The sequence below is a fragment of the Megalopta genalis genome, chromosome 18 (assembly GCF_051020955.1).
Source record: "Megalopta genalis isolate 19385.01 chromosome 18, iyMegGena1_principal, whole genome shotgun sequence".
NCBI classification, from domain to species: domain Eukaryota; kingdom Metazoa; phylum Arthropoda; class Insecta; order Hymenoptera; family Halictidae; genus Megalopta; species Megalopta genalis.
This window is the reverse complement of record NC_135030.1, coordinates 1,771,614-1,794,891: the sequence shown is the minus strand read 5'-3', so window position 1 is coordinate 1,794,891 and position 23,278 is coordinate 1,771,614. Positions and strand designations below refer to the sequence as shown.

The 23,278-nt window shown below is 36.6% G+C and overlaps 1 protein-coding gene across 6 annotated transcripts in view; it reads left to right on the top strand.

Moving 5' to 3' along the window:
• The window catches only part of LOC117228487 (dystrophin), a 654,106-nt gene that overhangs the window by 470,667 nt on the left and 160,161 nt on the right, over nucleotides 1-23,278 (top strand). For all 6 annotated transcript variants that reach the window (XM_076527279.1, XM_076527278.1, XM_076527282.1 and 3 more), the window contains one exon: nucleotides 3,509-3,632. In XM_076527279.1, coding sequence (XP_076383394.1) covers nucleotides 3,509-3,632 — 124 coding nt within the window. The remainder of the gene's footprint in view (nucleotides 1-3,508; nucleotides 3,633-23,278) is intronic.

Sequence of the window (23,278 nt, the reverse complement as noted above, 5' to 3'; positions counted from 1 at the left end):
AACGGTGATAGAGAATTATAGTAAATTATAATAAGTAAATTATAGTAAATAATTTATAATAATGTACTATTATTGTATACCACTATACTATAATAATACATATATATATATATATATATATATATATATATATATATATATATAATAATATATATAATATATATATAATAATATAATAATATATATAATATATATAATAATATAATAATATATATAATATATATAATAATATAATAATATATATAATATATATAATAATATAATAATATAATAATATATATAATATATATAATAATATAATAATATATATAATATATATAATAATACACTATTTATAATAAGTAATTTATTACGTTTTTTCTCTTACATGTAATACATAAAGGTCACCGCAGACACGGTCATCGTCATACGAGGGTTAACAATGACAGGTATCGAGATGAAGAATAATACTAGCACATTAGTGTGTACGGAACGCAATGCGTAATTAACCCGTCGTTCCGATAACCGTGCCGATAAGACGATTACCTCGGCGAGGCCAATTAGAAATCGTCTCGAGTTCCAATTGAGCGAACGATGCCTCTATTGCTTCCAATTTCTTAACTAACGAATTGACCTTATTTTCTGACGCCTGAGAAACGACATTAAAATCTCGAAGTTTTGCGGTTTGTAACATTTTGTTTTTATTTTCAAAGGTCGAAACGAAGAAAAATACATTCATTAGCTAAATGAACTATTTATATTGTATCAGTATCAGTGAAATTAAGACAAAGCCAATACAGTGAATTCTCGCCAATTGTCGCTCAGCTTGTAATCAAAAATAGACAATTTGGGAAGAGGAGATACGACTAGTCGAGCTTCGCGGTTGGTTTTTGTAGTCGCTGATTGTCGATAACGATGAAAACGAGCCGCGAGACTCGAATAATCGCATCTTCTCTTCGGAAATTGTCCATTTTTGTTTACAAGCTGAGCGACAATTGGAGAGAATTTACTGTATTTGTTCATATGCAAGTGATTCCTGTTTTTAACTGCCATAAATACATTAAAATTCGCAGTTTTCATTAATTAGTATTTTTCAGTAGGGAAGTTCATTACTGCGATAATCGTTTGGGGAAAATCTATTAAAAGGGAAAATGTTTGAAACGCACTAATATCATTTCTACACACGCAATATTTTTTCATAATTGAATTGTACAAAATTTTCTGTAGATTACGAAAGGCTTAATAGAGAACTAAGTTCTCTAAATTTCCAAGTAGATTATAATATAAACAGGTCATCTGGGATAAATAAACATTGTCGAATATTAGAAAGAAAATTAACTTTCTTGATAAATTATTGCTGTAACACAGAAATCTTTCATTTCTGTAATTCTTTTCAAAATATGCATATATTGCAGAAATCCGAGGCGAATCTTGTTCCACGATGTTTCTAATTACGTAAAACGTGTAATAGTTACAATATTATAGTTAATTAATACTATGATATTACAATAATAACAACTATAGCCCGAATAGTAATACGTAAAATGTCAGCTTCTCTCATGAAATTTTGCATATCAACAAAGCACCGTAAATTCTCTCCAATTGTCCTTCAGCTTGTAAACAAAAAATGGACAATTTGGGAAAAGTAGATACGATTATTCGAGCCTGCGCCTCGTTTTTACAGCTTTCGACAATCAGCAACTATAAATTTCTATAAATTCTAACTATAAAAATAAATAATATAAAATAAATTCTAACGATAAATATAAATTTCTCAAATTGTCGATTTCTGTTTACAAGCTGAAGGACAATTGGGGAGAATTTACTGTATTTGTTCATATACAAGTCGTTTCTGTTGTTAACTGCCAGAAATACATTAAAATTCGCGGTTTTCATTAATTAGTATCTTTCAGTGGGGAAGTTCATTACTGCGATAATCGTTTGGGGAAAATCTATCAAACGGGAAAATGTATGAAACGCAATAATATCATTTCTACACACGCGATATTTTTTCATAATTGAATTGTATAAAATTTTTTGCAAATTACACGAGAAAATAAATCCCCTCAAGCATGACAATTCAGTTTATCGCGCTGCTGTTACTACTAATAATATACTCACTTACTAAAAATAATGAGAATAATGAGAAAACCAAACTTTAGGCTATAAGTCACTTACTAAAAATAATGAGACATGCGTTACAAAGGAACATAATCTTTTTATAACTCAACCAAGCAAACAACGAGAACCGAACTTTAGGCTACAAGTTATAACAACGTCAACGGGTTTCCACAAAATGTTCAGCACACATGTAAGTGATCTCCAAAACGCGTTGTTTAAATTATCGTCACAGGCTCCGATAAGAAGATCACTTTTCCCAATGTTCTCATTTTGTTTCGTCGTTTCCATCGGTTGCGACTTTTTCGAAAAAACTTTCGTATTCATCGCGCAGCGAACTAGTTTCTCGAGCGTCTCAGCAAAAATTCCGACCGTTCGCTTTAACTTTGAAAAAGTTAAGCTCCTCCTCTTTAGCTGGTGTCCGAATATTTTAGCGAGCAACAGCGCGATTCAGATTTCTCGACCGCGTCTATAAATCCGTTTAAAACGTTCGCGCGAGCACTCCGCCGAGAAAATAAAATGTCAGGAGAAAGAGAGAGAGAGAGAGAACCCGCAAGATCGCGTCGCTAAAATAACCCCACTTCCAAGGGGGCAGCGGGGCGAACAATTCCTAATAACCACCGCGCGTTTCATCATCAGTCCGACAAGCTCGAGAGATTCCGGTCGTCGCAGCCGCGAAAGTAGGTGAATTATTCCGGGCTGTTTGAAAGGATTTCACGCGACTCGAAACGTGTCTCGCGTTCCCGGGAGGACGCGAAAAAAAAATGAAAGAAACCCCGGAAAAACAACACAAGGGGATGGAAAAACGGGAGAACGTGCAAGAAGAAAACGGAAGAAAACGAGCGGTTGCGAACGAGGCGAGAGGGAGAGAAACGGACCGGCAAAAACCGTTCCGAGCCGCGGAATGTCTAAAATTCTTGAGTTGGCAAGAACGACGGGGAAAGAAACGGAAACGCTGGCGCGGTAAAGACAGAAACGGGGAAGTGAGAGATAATCTCGTTAGCGAGAAGCCGCGGGAGCGATATCGCGAGTGCCGCGTTTCAGCCACTTCGAGGTAGGTGGCCGTGTCCTAGCCGGTCGGGGCCCAGCTTTCGCCGTGATACCTTGTCAAACAAAATTACGGATGCACACCGTAGTCGAGATGAAGACGACGTCGATGGCTCCGCGCGTCCGCCATCCGTCGCGACCCGTCGTCGCAGTCTTAGCCGTCGTTTCGTTCGTCGTCGTCGTCGCCGCCGTTTAAAGCTCCACCGAATTAGCCTACTTATTCCCTTCGGCGTGCGGACCAGCCTCGTACGTACGAATGTTCGCCCGGGCTGAGCGTGAAAAGCGCTCGAGTGGGCTCGCGCGCGCTCTGCAGCCTGCATTCAACCGACATTAACAGGTGTGTGCCTTTACTCTTCTGTTGCAGGACGATCATCGCGGCTTCAGAAGACAGCTTGAGGACAAACGACCCATCGTCGAAAACAACTTGCTGAGCGGCCGACAGTACATCGCGAACGAACCGCCGCTCTCTGACACCTCGGACTCCGAAGGTACGTGTTTGCTTCGCGTCTTTTTTTCTCTTTTTTTTTGTTTTTATATTTGAGTGTAGGATGTTCTGAAACTCTCGATGCGCCTGGAAGGGGCTGATTCTTGGTGTGATTCGAAGTCATTTTTTGCTTAGTGAAAATGTTGGTGTAGGCATCGTTGACGAGTTTATTGGCATTAACCCTTTGCACTCGAGTGGTAACTTCGAGGCACCACGACAATTGTTACATATATGTATATATTGTTATAATATATATTACATATATATTATGTTCCGAGAAAAAAAGAAAATGTTCCAAGAAATCTCTCGATGCGCCTGGAAACGGCTGATTTCTGGTGTGATTCGAAGTCATTTTTTCCTTAGCGAAAATGTTGGTGTAAGGCATCGTTGACGAGTTATTGGCATCAACTATTAACTATTAAATTAGTGGTGACTCATTGTCACCGCGACAATTGTTACAACATTTTCCAAGAAAAAAAGGAAATGTTCCAAGAAATCTCTCGATGCGCCTGGAAACGGCTGATTCCCGGTGTGATTCGAAGTCATTTTTTACTTAGCGAAATTGTTGGTTACGTTGGTTTACGTTGGTTACGTTGTTATTACAATAATTTTTGTAATAACAAAGCTTACGTATAAAGAATTGTCTTAAAAGTCTAACTGTTGTGCGAGTCGCGAGACTCGATTTCATATGCATAAAATGCACTTTGTCATTAAAATGAAAATCACCGTAAATCGGGAGAGTTAATTTAAATTTATCTTTAATATGGCTTCGAGTGCAAAGGGTTAAACACGGACCAATCGGAGAGCGAGTACGGCGGCGCAATGGTGGGTTCGGCATTGGCTGCGAGGGCGAGACGTACTCGATCTGTGATTGATCCGTGTTTTTCGTTAATAGCTTGTTGACAAAATCGCGGAGAACATTTTCGCTGGAAGGAGGAAGTTACTTTAACACGTTGAATGCCACGGGGGTCACCGGTGACCGGCACTTAACTTGGCGGTGATGCCATGGGTGCCACCGGTGATCGGTGCACCCAAATTGATAGAAATATATATATAATTTCAAACAAATGTCAATATCTAAAATTTTGTATTATTACCATCGTCAGTTCAAACAGTGACCACTGTCGCAATTAACATGTCAAACATGGTTATACACAGTAACTTATCTATTGCAGCATTAACTTATCAACATTATATGTATCACATAAAAGAGTATTCATCGTGACACTACGAACAATTTCTGTAAAACCGGCGTAGTAGTATTATTTGTAGTAGTAGTATTTGTACTAAAACGACCCCTATATAGGAGAGAGTCGTAAAGTACCGACCAAAGCAAGATCTTGCTTGTACAATAAATTGCTAGATAAATTAGTACTATTCCTAGTTCTGTGCAACGTGTTCTGGCAACTTTTTTCTTCAGTATTACCAGAGCTTTAAGACGTTTAAAAAAGTTACCTTTCACAGTTGATTTCTTATATTTCAGGTAATTAAAGCATTTTATCGTATCACTTACTTCACTTCTAGACTGTTAGATATGCAAAAAAATGTTCAAACTTTTGCAATTTGATTTGTATATTGTACAATGATTACCTTTACAGTCGTCCAGTAGCAGCCAGATCTTTTAATATTTTTTCCTGGAATTAAAAAACTGTCCTCAGAATTTCCTTCTTTATTCTTAAAAAGAATAAAGAAAAAATAAAATTGATCACAGAAAGGATAATTAACGAAGAATGATACGAATGCGACTTTGAGAATGCTTTTAAGAACAGGATCGGTTAAAGACAGATCGCTGAAACTTTCCACGTTCCAAAAAAACACATTGGGAGTCCAATTTAAAGCGATTCGAGAAAGCAAGATTAAAGATTCGGCACGGTAGATGGGTAGATTTAAAAAGACTTCTACCGAGGAATTCGAAAGTCAATTAGTCCTTAATATGAAAGATCAAGATGCTAAATCTTCGCCGTTGGGTATGACTGAACTTTGGAAATTAAAATGCGACTCGGCCGAACATTTAAACTTATCACACCAATTTAATATGCAGAAGAAAACCAAGTTAGGCAAATGGTTTTATTACGCGATTTTATTATGGCATATCATTCGAAAATGTCCTTAAGAACATCGGATTAAGATAACATCGCTCAGTTTAGCAGCGATATTCGTAGACGTGGTTAAATAAAAGTTCTGTTTTACTTTTTAATGTCCTTTTGCTAACATTATCGATCACTCAGGTCTTAACATGTATTAACTAAATAGTTAGTTTTGGTACCGGGCGACAATGTTTCGTTCTCTGCAATTCACAAGGTTTTTGAGGTGCAAGTAAATGCAGCTGGTGCAAGTAAATTAAAAGATTTAGTAATTACAATTTTTTATTTACAAGTTTTTATTTTAGAGTGTGAAAAATGATTTAAAGGATTATGAAAGTGATATTTTAATTCCATCTGATTGTCCTAATTAGTTTTCATAGCAATAAAGAACTAAAATTAAAGTTTATTGAATTCTATAAAAACTATTAGAATTAGAGTTATAATAAGCTCATTAAAAGCTATGCATGCATATTTACAATGTCATATACCAAATCCCGAAAATGTCTCGCAATCCTGAAATGGGAGGTTCCTGAAGTCATTTGAAGCAACTTTTTCCTTTGCGAAAATTTTCTCCGAAGCTTCGTTTACGAGTTATTAACGAAAAACACTGACCAATAAGAGGCGAGCTCGGCTGGCGCGCGACGGCCCAGCCAACGACTGCACGGAGCCCAGTTCCGCTCATTGGCTCGGCCGTCTCGCGCCAAATGATCTCGCCTCTGATTGGTCACTGTTTTTCGCGAATAACTCGTAAACGAAGCCGCGGATTGCATTTTCGCTGAGGAAAAAGTTGCTTCAAATCACCTCAGGAATCCCCTACTTTCGGATTGCGAGACATTTTTGGGACACCCTGTACACGTAGCTAGGTGGTGTATCGCAATTTAAATTTTCCTTAAACTAACTAGGTGTCCGGTTGCTTATGGATTGGAGGTGCATGCTTATATTCGTTTAGCAGAATGGTTTCAGTATGAAAATGAGCTGTTTTGGATTCCGGTCGGAGCGGAACTGGAAAAAAAGATGCACGTGTTACGCATCAGAATTTACTTCCTGATAAAGTGTACGGGGCGATTCAAAACAGTACTTGACCTATTTGTACAACTTCCTGTATTCATATTGCTCGAACCACTTAATTTTTTCTGGATTGTTAATTGTCCGCGGTTTTTTTTGTCAAAGGATTTCTCATAGAAACATTTTTATAATTTCAGTAACTGTAAAAGAAAAAATCAGAGATCAGTCATTTTAACTACAAAATTGAAAGTAAATTATAAAATTATCTCATGGATTCTTCTGAACAAAGTCTTCTAAATTAGTGTTGTTTTGTGGCTATATAATATAATATAATATAATAATAATATAATAATAATATAATATAATATAATATAATATAATATAATATAATATAATATAATATAATATAATATAATATAATATAATATAATATAATATAATATAATATAATATAATATAATATAATATAATATAATATAATATAATATAATATAATATAATATAATATAATATAATATAATATAATATAATATAATATAATATAATATAATATAATATAATATAATATAATATAATATAATATAATATAATATAATGAAATATAATATAATATAATATAATATAATGACTATACATATAAAAAATGATTGACAAACGGAAACAATTTATGCCGGGAACGAAAAATACAGAAGAAAATATAATTGCACCAGGCACTGAAGTGAACGGTCGATCCATAAGGAAACGTCACCGTAAGTCACGATTCGTTTTGAATAGAGAATCAATATGGTATGACAAAATGCATGCCGCCTGCAGTGGTACTCTGCATTCGACGGTTCTATTACGCTGAGCTGCAAGAGAGACACCAGCGTTGAGTACTATTTTCAGCGTCACACGTTTTACCAAAATATTTGGTTTGATATAAATTTCTCTTTTAAAATTCTCTTTTTCATGTGTTGAGGTTATGTGTTATGTTTACGTCCATTTGTTTATGTTTACATGCGAGGCCTTGGTGTTAAGTGTCGCCAAATTCTTTCAAATATTGTGACAAACGATTCATGGCAATTTTCCTTCAATATCATTTGAAGGTCATCATGTAGTAGGTCGTTGAATTCGTCTCGACGTCGCCTATAATACTATGAAGTTAAAATTACCTAGTTGCATTTAAAAATATAACAGTGACCTTGTTTCTTTCGGAAATCAATTTATCTCTAACTTTAAACAATTGCAATTTCTTGCAATAACATATTAAAGTATAATAAATCAGAGTAACTGCAACACGTTTTTTGATACTTGATATAATGTACACTTAATGTCGTGCATATCTCAATACTTCCGTGCGTATTTTGCATACTTTCAAACATATTTTGCATATTTTCGAACTTGTTTCGCATATTTCTCGCGCATAAATGTCGTATGCATTTTGAATATTTATCGTGCATAAACATCTGCTGTCTAATTATTACGAAGCGTGACCGTTGCAACTCCCGTTATCGACATGTTAAAGCACCGCGAGCTATTATTATCGGTATCGTCTGTTGACGCGGACGTGGAAGAGAAACGAAATAGGGTTCAACGTTTGTCCCGTGAATTCAATTTAAACTGGCCACCGGTGAACCGAAAAATTTGCCGGAATGGTTGCACGACGAAAGTTCTCCCGCGAAAGAATAAAGAAAGTCGGCCAAGTACATTCGTTAGTTTCCGCGAAGCCGGTTCGCAACGCGCGACTGAATTTGCCAATAGCGCAGGCCTAGTAATTAAGAGCCGTGGATGGAGCTTTCAATTCCGGTAATTCGCACCATTCTCTTTCCCGTGATTTTTCATACCAATTAAACGCGAAAGAGAAAGAAACCTGGGCGAAGACAGAGAGAGGCTTGAAAAGGGTGAATGGTCCGATCGCGTCGAAGAATTCTGCTTTTTCGTTTGGTTCTCCCGTAATGTCGAATAAGGTTGAATGAAATGAAAAACGTCGATGGAGAACTGCGAGAATGTTAACGAGAGTCGCCTCCGAACTATAGAAATGAGTTTGTTTTGCGCTTTGTCTTCCGTTCCATAAATGTAGCATGGAAATGTGACAATTGAAATCTTTCGGAAGAATGATTTACTGCTGAGGACAAATATTGGGTTGGCAACTAAGTAATTGCCGATTTGTTCAATGAAATAACAAATTTCTTTTTACTTGGAACGAAGTTTAATCTGTAATGTATTTTCCATTTTGTTCGATGACCTTTCGCCGTCTCTCCGACAGCTTGAAAATTCCACGCTCGTAGAAAGTCTGATCCTTTTCGGCCAAAAACTGAGTTAAGTGAGATTTTACAGCATCATTAAAAGTTTTACCACGAAGGGAGTTGTCCAGGGATCGAAATAAGTGGTAATCCGATGGCGCGAGATCAGGACTATATGGTGGGTGTAACATCAATTCCCAACCAATATCCATCAATTTTTGCCGAGTGGACAAAGACGCGTGCGGCCTAGCATTGTCCTGCTGGAAAATGACACCTTTACGATCGACCAATTCTGGTCGCTTTTCCTTGACCGCTGCATTCAATTTGTCCAGTTGCTAACATTCACGGATAATAAAAAATAACATAATAATAATAATAATAATTTTATAACATAACATTTACGGATACCATAAAAATGGGAGTGAGAGACATCTATAGCTGAAATCGGCAATTACTTAGTTTGTCAACTCAATAAATAAACCGCGGATGTTTATGCGAATGCATGTTCTCCTTTAGAAAACAGGTAGACCAATGGTGCCTAGACAGAAATTTATATCATGATCAGGTGATTCCAAAAATATCTTTTCTGTTTTCAATTATTGTACGTTGCATATGTTTCGCATATTTTAGTTTAAAAGCATACGCATTGTTGAATTAATTTAGTCTATTAATCAGCGCTTGAATCGTAACCGGATTATGTTAGTAGCAGTTATTATATCGTTATAATGCCGAATATACATATATCTCAGCAAACCATGCTTTCAAAACATTGAGTTAGTGATTGAATGTTAATTACTTAGGTGTAGCTATTATATTTTATAATATAACATTTACGGATATCATAAAAATGGGAGTGAGAGACATCTATAACTGAAATCGGCAATTACTTAGTTGCCAACCCAGTACATATAAAAAGCTCGACGGATGTGTGTAGCACATGCTGCAATCCTGTATTGGCTAAATATAATGCATTGATAAGTATGATAATGCATTAATAAATAAATAAGATTCGTATACAGTGGCCCACAAAAGTATTCGTGTACCTTTCAAAACACGGTAACATTTTTTTAAACTGGACTAAATGAGTCGAATTCTTTTTTCGATGACAGAGGGACTGGTCTACTGGACAATGAATAAAATGCTTTTTCTTAATTTTGCTGTTGGAGTAACAGGAAAAAATGAAAATCTCTCGTTTTTAACTTGAAACAACAATTTTTCTTTTTTTCGTTTTTGTCATTCCAAGTAATTGGAAAATTGAAAAAAAAGCATTTTAGTCATTGTTAAATAGATCGGTCCCTTTGGCATCTGAAAAAAAATTCTAGTCATTTAGTGCAGTTTCACAAAGTTATTTTGTTTTAAAAGTGTGCGAACACTTTTGTGGGTGACTGTAGGTATCGATTAGTTTAGAGGAACACGAACTCTGTTAAAAGATGGGTTTTTCGTTGAGGCTATTAAAAAATAATGCAACACGTGTAAACATTATACATAACAGATGCGTTCATAAATAATGCAAAAAAGTAATTTACGAAATTCTCCTCACACATAAATAATAAACGAGCTACCGAATTACACCTCTGTCGCCAACTGTACTTCCGAAGTCGCATAACAGTTTCGCCATTATTTACACCGATGAGATTGTAATTTCTTCAATTATTTAAATTACTTTAAAGATCACGATTATTTAATTGAATTGCTGGGGTGCAATTTCAAATTTGCAAATTTACTTATAGACAAAATAAAAGAAAATCGGAAATTTGAAATTTGATTTGTTCAACTGATTCGAAAGATGTGGTATGTTTTAATGAAACATACATATATTACAAGCTGATGTCTTCGAAATTACAGCAGCTCCAAACTAGTATAGTATAAGCTTAATATATAGTATATATTGAGTATAGTATAGCTTAATATATAGTTATATAGTATAGGCTTAAATAATCATAAATAATGATATAATATAAATAATGATCGCTTTCTCTCTCTCTCTCTCTCTCTCTCTCTCTCTCTCTCTCTCATGCTTTTTAATGGAATCACATAGCAATATAATTAAATTAATATAATATATATAATTAATATATTTAATTAATATTATTCCTCAGAACTGCTTCGTTGTATTTTATAGAATTAAAGAATTAGAATGAGAAATTAAAATACATCGCTTTGTACTAAAGATCTTCTTTCTTGATCAAATTGCAGATGAAATATAAAATAATAACTTTATTTATATTAAACAAATTAATTTCCTTTAATGTGATTAAAATGAATTCACAAACGTTGTATGAAATGGTGAATAATATTCATCACAGAGACACTAAATGATTGGAAATCCAAGGACACTTTGTACGTTTAATAAATCGATGATCATCAGTACAGAATAAATTTCATACAAACTGAAAACGAACATCATTTGAATAAATATGATATCATTTCAGTAAGTACTAAGTAAATCAGAGAATATAATATGCAACTTCAATTAAAATAGTCGATCTCTTTTTTTTCTTTTAGCACTCGCCGCAAAATTTGTTTTAATTTATTTATCACTATTCAAGAAATTTTTCAGAGTACATAAAGTTATATTTATATATAACCTTATATTTATATAAGATTATATTAGAAGAATGTTGAAAGAAATTTCAATAAATGAAATTTTATAAGCATGAATACACCAGTCGACGTGTTTGAAATGATCAATAACTGAATATTTCTACTCTGTATAGAAAAGAATGCTTTTAATTATAAAAATTACTTTCATCTATATTATTCATTATTATTCATTAGCAAGTGATTAAGGCTACATTTCTATACTGAATGTTCACGATGTTGCCAGCAAGTATTTTATTAGTGTACAGTAAGAAGAGGGGGAAAAATAAGAGAGGAAAATATTATACTGCTCGACGTAAACAAAGTAACAGCATACGTAAATTTTTAATGGTTGCGGTACTTTGAGGGGCGGCATTCAACTTTACTAATGCAACGCCACGTATTTTTTTATGATATTTGAAAGCATGCATCAAGACACGTTTAACCGTGAGCTACATAATGGCTTCACAGTTATACAGCATAACGGGTAACGAAAATAGTTTGAACATTTCGAGCCGATACACTCGCTAGCGTTTCGCATTCATAAGACTACAACAAAAAGAAAACATGATTTATTTTGTATGGATTCCATTTCATTCCATTTCTTGCAAACAATGTTGAAACTTATCGAGTTACGAAAGTCGAATGCTTAAGGCACATTTTTTTGCAAAAAATCGTAACGTTGCTTTTTCCTTCTATAATGTGACAGAAGTGTACTTCTACTACTACTACTACTACATCGCATCGTACTTGGTTGTGTATTTACATACATAAACGCATTATTTCGTATACGTCGCGTAAAAAATTGTGCGGCGCCCTCTTTAAGAAATTGAAAGACTTAGTTGTTTCTTCAGAAATACTGTGTATAGAAATCTGTGTACAAACCTGTACCAATATATTCTTGGGGAAAAATGCCACAACTTTTTCCCTTCTTTTATTTAAAAATTTCCACATTTCCTGTTTTGGTCAAATAGCTCGATGATATTTTAAAAAATGTTGAATAGAAAATTGTACGGTCTTATTGTATCTAAAATGCCACTTAAATAGGTATAGGCAATTTATTAAAAATTGCCTTTTCGTAAGTCATCAACAAAACGATGCAAATTTTGGTTTCAACTTTTCCTAAATGTCATTTGCGCTATTCTCGAGATTGCACGAAGAAGAAAAAATACTGGAATTTTGTCAGGGGTTGTTGTCATCTCTTTAACCCCAGAAAGATAACCTACGTCGCAGAGGCGCCTGCGAAGACTGTTGATTTTTGTTAATTTTTCATAGAGGTCTAGTGATTTGAGTTTAAAATTACTTAAAATATAAAACAATATAATATAAATGCATTTTATTTTTACGATAATGCCAAACCTTTAAAATGACTATATTAACTGAAATAAATATCCATTGTTAGTATAAAATTGACGCCTTAGAAAAGCATGCGCCTCTGAAGCGTATGGTTATCTTTTACGTACGTTGTCATATGGTTATCTTTCTAGGGTTAAACCAAGTATCAGCTGCCAAGAAAGAATACGGTTAGTATTGTCTAATGTTACGTCCAATAAGACATAACTTTTTTTCTACTTGTGCGTAAAGTCTCACAATTCTTGGATTTTTCGGGTTCGCAAACGTTCTCGTGGTAAATAACGATTCCATTGTTAGAATATTCGTGCCACTTTGTTCGACCAGGATAATCGAGGATCCACCGTACAAGGTCGCATCAGCGAAAATATGATGCGCAGAGCACCGATTCCGTGTTACGGCTCGCAGAGAGCCTGCTGCGCCATCCTTTTATTTAGTTTTCGGGGTCAGCGGCCAGAATTGAAACAGGGGTAAGATTGATTAAAGTTGTAGTTTGAAAAGGCGGCTCCCGCGAGGGAGTTTGTCACGAAGAATGAAGGGGATTGTTAAGTGGACTGATAAAATACGAGAAGTTTTCTCTTCTCTCCTACCCGGGCCGCTCCGACCTACCCCTTCCACCACGTTTTTTCGTCCTTTTACTTAAACCACGGAACAAGAGCGGCCCTTGGAAACGAGCTTCATTCGTTCTTGTCACCGCTTTTCACGTACAATAACCGTCGCGGGCGTGTAGCCGTGGCCCTCTTGAATATTTCATTTAGATAATTCCACCCTCTCGAAAACCGGGATTATTAAGAAAAGTGAAACACGGAATTTATGGGTATTTGACCGGGCAGCGAGACATTCAGCCGTGGAGTTCTTGCCGGAAAACGGGTACATCAATTAAACACGAAAACAAACTCTGTTCTATGCATTTTCGGAGACAATGAATCGTGCGCCTCGCCGTCCGATTCCGGCGAATAGGAAATCCTGGGAGACGGCTGATCGTGATCATTAGCCGTGTTTATTAATTAGTAATTATTAAGTATAGTAAATAATTATTAGTAATTATCGGTCGTGTTATCACCCAAATGAAATCATAGAAAATATCATGCGACAAAGAATTCTCTTATGTTACCAACCCTCGAACGAACTCTTCTATTTTTCGGCTTAAGCAACATCGCGGGACTATATTGCAATATACAGGGTGTTTCCTTGACTTTCGGCCACATTTTCTCGGGCGCATCTGTTAATCTGACGAAAAAATGTTTGTCGAACAAATGTTCATCGATTCTCTGTTCGCTATATGACAAAACATTGAATTGTAAAGTATCGTTATCATTTCAATGTAAAATCAAGGTCACCTTAATTTTGTTTAAAAGGCATTTCATATTTTTCACTTCACATTAATATAGCTCTTTTCAAAACGAATTCAACGATCTGCAACGATAGCATAATCTTCGAGCGACCTTGAACCAAGAAATTTCAGTTCAATCGGCAAGAACGATTCGAGATGAAAATTTCGTTATCTTAAGATACATCGATTAACAAGTTGATATAATTTTAGCTTTTACTAACGGCACACGATTCGATTTCACGGCGCGTTGAGACGAGGAATAACGCTGTCTCGAGTTCATCGACAAAGGAACAAAGAGTTTCGCGGTCGGTGTTAACGAAACCGTTCCAAGGTGAACCAGCAGACAGTATCAATCGAGTTACAAGTATCGAAGTACACCGAAACTGGAGAAACTTGCGATGGTTAAAAGAGGAGTCCCAAAGGACACCAAAACTCAACCGAGGACTGAGCGAAGTTTCACGGGGGAAACACTGTTTCATCCTAATATCAATGCAATTCCGTTCTTCCTCGGTGCCTCTTTGCCACATAGTTCGCGCAAGAGGCTGTTGAAACAATTACGCTTTAATGGTCCGATGACTTTTGTTGTTTGGGAACGGAGTAGACGCGTTGGTTAGTATCCGCACACTTTCTTAACAAGATTTTCATTCCGACTATATAAGCCGTTTATTTTGAAAGTGGCATAAGTCACTTTGTTTTTAAGTCGATATATTCCAGGGTTTGCGTTTTAACACGTTTCAAAATATGGATGCTAACTTTCGAGAAGATTCACTTGTATTCGTTATCTCAGGATACTGATATTTTTCTCGGTATAAATAATTTCGTATGAACATTAAAAAATCGCCACTTTTCATTACGGTAAAGTGACTTATGCCACATTCAAAATAAACGACTCATACGCTCCTGTGATTCCAACTTTCTTTTAGTTTATAACCCGTCTATTGCTCACCGATCGATTGTTTACTTCTTTAACGGTACTGGCGCACACGTGTTTATTTAATTTTAATTTAATGAGGCGCTTTATCGTCCCACGTGTGGGACGTTATTTATTTTTCAACATATAATTATTTCCATTTTTGTCTTGTTATTAATATAAATACTGCGAATCGTTTCGCTATTTCATAATATAATAAGAAAAAAAAAGAAAGGATTATTGTTGTTAGCAAGCGTTTCTCTACGCATGCAGGTTATGCGGTCAACATTAACCCCTTCGCAAGTATTCACCCTTTTGCAAGTCAAATTTATCCTTACGCAAATGAAACTCAGCCTAACTAATATTGTGGATTAATATTGAGCGCAAAACCTGTAGTGCATTTGCAAAGGAACTCCTCGTACGAAATTAGATAGAAGAAATGATCTATCAACTTGATTCGGGTCATTTGAATTCATAGTATAAATCCTGCGTTTTCTCTTTTCCTTCTCATATATTATGGAAAAGTCGTTGTCTAGTTCATAACTATTTAAAAACTAAAGAAAAACATGTTCAAAAGATCCACGGTGGTCGTCCAAAATCAAGAACTGTGCGAGAAGGTGATAAATAAGATATGTTTCGAATTCTACGATGACATCGTGGCAAATAGCAGCGAAATCCGATGTGGAAACACGTGTTGGGACAGTGCAGCGAATAGTAAAGGGTTTTAAGCATTTAATAATAAACAAGCCAGATTGGAATTTGCAGAGCATCGGATACATTGGCATAAAAAGTGGGAAAAAATCATCTTTTCTGACAGAAAGCGTTTTAATTTAGATGTACCCGATGATCTAAATTATTATTTTTCCGGTGGTATTATGATGTGGGGAACTATAGGATGCTGTGGAGAGACGGATAATGAATTTGTTTCTGTAAAAATGAATAGTAGAACGTGCCTACGTGGACATCGTTAATAAACAACTTGTCGAAGTGTGCACAAAAAATAGCTAAGCAATAACGTAGCCGTGCATACTGCAAGAATAACACGAGTCTATTTCGAAAATAAAAATATAGATATTTTATCGTGGTCAGCAAGATTGCAGGATTTGAATATTATTGAAAATTGTTCGGGAATTCCAGCTGAGAAAGTGTACTTGAGAGGAAAGCAATTTAACACCACAGAAGAATTAAAAAGGTGTATTGAGGATACGTGGAAAAATTTGAAACAAAACACAATTAAGAAACTGTATAAATCTTTACCGCAAAGAATGTTGGAAGTAGTAAAAAGGAAGGGTAGAAATACACATTATTACATAAATACACGTTATCACAACAAAAAGAATTCTGTGTGTTAATTTTTTACAGGAAATCCAACCTTATAGTTTTGTAGCAACCGTTTTTCTTATAAACTGTTACCATTACTGTAAAACAGCACGAATACTGGTCAACTTTTTTACATGTTACTACAAAAGGGATACTCTGTATATGTTCGTATACAAAAGCTTTCTACACGTCCGTGATTTTAAGAAACACTAGAAATTCAGGAGTGTTTTATAGTCTTGCCGCGGTGCGTAAGCATACTTAGTTATAGTTCTATCAAAAATATCCGCCGTTCGAGTGTTAATATTTACTGTACATTTGAGGCTATGAAAATGTTTCAGTTCAACAATGGTTTAATAACAAAAGAATAGTTGCTCGTTATAGAATAACACCCCTCCTTGACTGGAATATTTCTCCATCCTGTAGACATTAGCATGTATTATTGGTGAATCTATAATTCTGTGAAAAAGCAATTCAAACTTGCGTTCGAGTGTTGTTGAATAAAATTTTGAGTTTAGCAGGTAGTTCAAGATTGTTGCGCGTTAACTTTAACGATGGTGGGTAAAGATATATTATATCCATAGATATATTATACACATATACTCTCTCTGTATATGTTCGTATACAAAAACTTTTCTACAAGCCCGTGATTTTAAGAAACACTAGAAATTCAGGAGTGTCTTATATCTTTATCGCGGTGTGTAGAAGACCTTCCAGGGTCGCGGGGTACATTTAATCTTGCTTCGAAATGCCGATTATCCGAAATCTACGATCGTGTTGACCCACTGAGAGTAAATATCGCACGAACAATCTAGATGACCCGGTGAGATCAATAACGCAATAGTGCACTTCTGTAAATACGGCAAGAAGCAACGTCGTCGATTTGCGCGACGAGTCGGTTGGTAGGCCAAAAACACGTCCAGGTCCGCTCAATGTAAGATAATCAGCAAGAAGGGCGAACCGTCATGAACAACCGGGATCCCAGAACTCGGTGGCTGAACCGCTCGTGGTCCCCTGGACGAGGACAACCCGCGTCGCAGCGTGCACGGTTTCAGTCACTCCGCAGGGAGTCACGTTCGATGAAACGTGCACGGCATCGTGCAATCGTCGGGCGTTGTCGTAACGTCAATAAATTTCAACCGATATAACGCCGCATCCGCGGAGTTAGATAGCAGGCCAGGTATCGAGTTCTCGGACCGGTCGGCCCGATTTCGCCTGTGAAATCGAATCGGACCAGCCGGCGCGCCCTCCAATCGAAATCGTTACTCGAAGCTTTTGGCCGGTTCTGAAAAAAAGCTTCTCGGCAAAATGTTGTGGAGTTGATCGACTTCAAATCGAACTCAAAAAGACTAGAAATCGGTGTTATCCGACGGGCTCGCGCGATAAACCTAGCCTCCGGTTGGCTTTCGACCAATATGCGCCGACTCTTTAATTGCCGTTGTGTCCGACGGATTAACCCTTTCGCTACGGAGCGCTTTAACCCTTAAATGCATGATTTTTTGTCTTGAATTTTAAGAAATCGTTTTTTATAGGAATGTAGTCATAGGTTACGTAAAAAATAAATAAAAAAGTCTAGGTAATAATATCGAGTATTTATTTTGAAAAAAAGTTGTACGTAGACTTTTGGCAACGATATGCGTTTATTACTAAAATTATTGTAGACGTAAACAAATGGTCATGTATTTATATTATCAATTAGTGTAGGAATTTTCACATTATTTATAAATGAAACGCAGCAAAGCAATTGCGATTTTTGTTGCGACACGAAGCAACCTTGCATTTGATGCACTCGGTCCGTGAAAATCCTTTGCACAACCCGGAAGTTATCACCCACCACATTCAAATGTCAAAAAACGTATAACTTACTCGCCAAAAGTAATGTCAAGTCTTTTATTTCACACATGGTCTATTGTCTATTGTTATCAACGTGTGTTCGGAAACGCACCTACTCAGATTTTTGAATAAAATTAAGTGGAACTGGAATGTAGACAATTGGCAACAATATGCATTTAAGGGTTAAACACTGCTACTGTTCTATGGATAAAGATTCTCGTAGAATGATTTATTATTCTATTCGGATAATTGATCACGCTTAGACTGGTATCTGGATTTCACTGCTAAATGCCTTCGAAGAGAAGAATATTCGTAGTGCAACTCGTGTCATTTGCAAGGAAAAGAAGTTAGATTCGGATGGATTTCTTCTTACGATTTTAACGAGTCGAAAATAGTGCGACGATATTCTTAACACTTTATCGACCGCTAGCCTATTTATCGGCTTTTCGATTGCCAATGTTTATCGATCGCTAGCCTATTAATCGGCTTTTCGATTGCCAATGCTTATCGACCGATAGCCTATTAATCGACTTTTAGCTATCGACGGTTTTCGCTTCTTTACTGTTTTGTTAGTAGCTGACCTCCTGTATGCTGACCTCCCCATATCCTTATGAATTATAATTATAATAATAATTATTATTTATTATTATTTTTAAAGGAATAAGCACAACACAATGAATAGCGAAAATTTAGCCGGTACTGGGAGCAAATGCGCGCGCGACTAAGCCAGTCCTTACTGAGTGGCAGTCTCAACCACGACCGGACGATAAAGTGTTAAATCATAGTAATGTCTTCATAATTTGGTATTTTATCTGTCCATTGTTGTCGTAAATCCATCGAATCGACGGTCTATTAAACCTTTCGCTACGGAGCGCTTGCGTCAAAATGTGATCGCTGTGAACGGAGCGTATTATCGAGTAGTTGGCACCGAAGTACGGAATGTATTTCTGGTTCCAAGCTTTCCGTAGTCCAAATATATTCAGATTTTTGTGATCTCGAGCACGTTACTGTTTGTCTTGCATGGCAAACGCTTTCAGTATCGGTATTTTCACTTTCAGTATTCTCGCTATCGCTCGTGAACAATATTCTCCTAAATTTTCTTTTCCCCATGATTCGACAATGGGTCTACAAAAATTAAATACTTAAAAACTCAACGTATTATCGCAAAGGCAGAAATTGAGTATTTACCCGTGAATGATTAAAATTGAGCCAACAAAATTATTTTAGAATTATAAATTCGTGTAAACCGTTTTCATTCCGACCAGCATGGCATCTATGTATAAATTAATACAACCATAAAGGGATGATAAAGCAAAAGATCCTGTTCCGCGATACCTCCGTTATTACTTATGCCATTGCAATCACGGCAATGGATATAAGAGTCATTCGTTTCGCATCCAGGCTGCCTTTTCATAGCTTGAAAATGGGCACGGTGTGATTCGAGGGAAAGCATTATAATGCGAAATTGAAATTGTACACGTTCCGGCAGAAATTTCTGAAACTGAGGCCGCGTGGATGAGAAATGGTAAAAAGAGAGCATTGGTCAGGGTGCGGTGGGAAGGGAAAGACGAAGGAGGGAAACGGCTACAGGGATGTTGAAAAAAGGGAGGAGAGCGCGGGGTGTACGTGACTGGAAATCGAATGCGGCAACTGTTGAATGGATGGCTTACCGATGAAGAACACGGCCGCCTAATTCGATTCGGTGGAAATAGTTTTTAGCTGTTTTCGTCTTGCACCGGTACGACGTCTATTTAACCAGCCACGCTCGACCTAATGGAGACTAACTCCCTCGATTTTTCGAAGCGGTTGCTCTCCGCAACGATTTCCCGGCCATCTGTCGATGTTTCTCGCAGACCATTCTTATCGGTCTTTCCAGACGAAGTGCCTGAACGATTTTTACAGCGCAGAAGAAAATGGTTACGCGAGGTGTAAAACTGAAACAAAATAAAAATTCTGTTCTTTCCACATCGATTTTAGAAATGGAAAAGTTCAAGCGTTTAACGTTAACGTTAAAGGCGTTTGAAACGGAAAAGTGAAAGCATTGATCCTTTGTATTCGAATATCGTCGATTGGCATTGGAAAGCAATTGCAAATTCAATATTGCAAATTCGCAATTTTTGCAAAATTTGCTCAGAATTTCTGGTACGTGTATCAGAAAAAAATCATCCGAGTGTTAAGGGTTGTTGGCTCGAAATCTGTAGGCAGAGTTGGGCAAAAAGTTGGGCAAAAAAATATGACACACCGATGTTCCAAACGTGTTGAACGTGCTTTAATGTTCGACATTAATGAATATGTGAAAATGAAAAATTTTCAGAAAACAAATTCAGTCCATTAAATATGAAATATGCATGGGATTGTTACGAGTCGAGAGCCAGGCAGGTTGGATGGCCGGAGGTTGCATGCAATTGGGATTTTTGATAGGGGTGCGTAGACCAGCCGATGCTTATTTCGGCACGGGTGGCTACCTTTAAGGTTAGGACAGGGTGCGTAGACCAGCCGATGCTTATTTCGGCACGGGTGGCTACCTTTAACCCTTTTAGCACCGAGCAAAAGAAGCGTACCTAGGCGAAGAATACCGGACCGAATCGGCGAATTTGTAGAGGTTTGCGAAAATGCTCGTAAAAACCAAAGTAGGCGTGATATTTACAAAATTCAAAAAGCAGAATATTGCGAAAGGAATGGAGAATAAATCAATACCAATGAAGTTTCGATATTTGTTAAAAATCATAAGAATAACATAAGTATAAGACAATAAAAATCGTACAAAGTAATTTCTCTTTTTCAAAACGTAATTGCACATAGAAAAAATCAACATGTTCAGAAATTGGTACGTAAAAAGTAAATCGAAATATTCTATTGGTTTGGATATGTTCGGTGGCAAATGTTTAGGGCTGGGTATTTCCGAAAATAACGGGCGCGGGTTATATTGGCTATCGTTTTCAACATTTACTTTCCTGAAATTCGTGAAAGATTCACTCTGGCATATACAGACCCTCGGCACGAAACAACATAAGATATAACAAAAAGTTGATCTAATAAACATTTTTTCACTTGTGTTGCATCGAATATGAGCCATTTTAACATTTTATAAAGTTATACTTAAACACAGATCTTTTGTGATGAGTATAATAAGGCTCTAACAGAGGCGCAACGATATATCGTCGTTGGTATTTTCGGCGAGTGCACTGCGATATATCGTCGTTCGGTGCTAAAAGGGTTAAGGTAAGAATAGTATTTGGAGAAATTGGTATTAGGCTGCCTCGTAACTTTGTAAGAAAGAGAAATAAAGATATACCTCGAGCGGTAAAGATATATCTTTGTGCGTTATACCAACTACTGCTTCGAAATAGGAAATGGAAATAATTGAACTTGTAACCAAAGAAAACTGGTAAAAGCTAATTTATTACGCGTTTTGAGTTTTTACAAATGTATGTAGGTATTCGCGGACTCTATTGCGCTCTCAGCTTTTCGCACTGAATCGGCGAGGGCTTCTGATTCGATATCTAATTACCTACTAGATTGTTCGAAGGAGAATTAAGACTCGATCTCACTAGAGTTTCCACGTCGACGAATGACTCGAAACTAGCCCGATTTCTGGTCGCGTTTGGGCCCTTTATATAGCCAGATTTTCTCTGGAAAAATGGCAGTGGGGATGTTCCTATGTGGTCCGATTCCAGAAACGTTCGTCGTCGTACCCCTTGGAGGTACTCGACTCGCGATATACAAATGAACCCCCGGCTGGCTGGCGCCAGCCTGGCGTACGCCTTCAGAAAGGAATATAAAAAATTCGTGGGAAGATTCTCCGTACGTTACAGTTTATACAATGGGAAAGATATGTTCCTATCACTATTTTGATTCGCTTTGCAACCTTCGAACAACACACACCCACCATTATTTTCAAGAATTTTCAATATTTCGTTTATACAACACGTTCATTAATAGTGGATACGAGTGGATAGCATCTAAGGCTTGTACTTGAAGTGTGATTGACCTGACGCAATGTCAGCCATTTTGTATCCGGTCATCTTTCTACTCCGCGCCACACGTCACAGTGGCGCTATCTTTCGTGAGTCACCTTCGCTTCACTCAACTCTTAGCTTTCCCGTGCACGGACTATACACATGCCGTATCTAGTAGTATTATGATTTAAGCAGTGACTCGTGTACATGGGGGATTTGTGTGCTTAATTAATTTCTGTAAAATAATACGGCGCCAGCGCAACTGGAAAGACCCGAGATTATGTTAGTAAACTTAGGAAATAATTCCTACGACACGTATTTACGTACAATAAATATAAGCACACACCTGTGTCTCGCACTATATGTTAAGTAACTCAAACACTGTCTGTACATACTATCGGGATCAATTTTCGAACTTCACAGACATAATTCTGAAACTACCGCACTTTCGTTAGTCGTCGTATTGATTTAACTTCAATTTGACACTCGTATCTCACAGGTTAATAGTTATTAATGCAAGTGCTCCATGAATAGAGTAGAGCAGGGGTGTCAAACTCGCGGCTCGAGATGGAACATTTTTGATGTCAAGTATCAGGACGTAAACAATAATTTAACTTTATATATATGTTTATTACAATGTACTAGTCAAAATAAAGATATTTCTTTCTATGAACATTGATTTTTTTTTTTGCGGCCCACCTAAAGTTAACCCTTTGCACTCGAATGGCGACTCTGAGGCGCCACTAAAAATTTGTATACTATTTTTCAAAATCATTCTAAGAGCATCAGACTCTTTTATACTTAAAAAAAATACTATTAAAATTGCATTGTACTTGCCAATAGGCTCAATTTTATATGCATGAATCGCAATAAATTATGTAAAATAGAAATACCGTAGATCAGAAATCATGTTTTGGATTTCGAATTCAAATAGCTTCGACTGCAAAGGGTTAAGCATTGTTCATTTGGCCCAAGTTAGCTTTTGAGTTTGACACCCCTGGAGTAGAGGATCCTCCGGTTACTGTGGGGCGACGAATTGCTATGTTTTTGCTTTGTT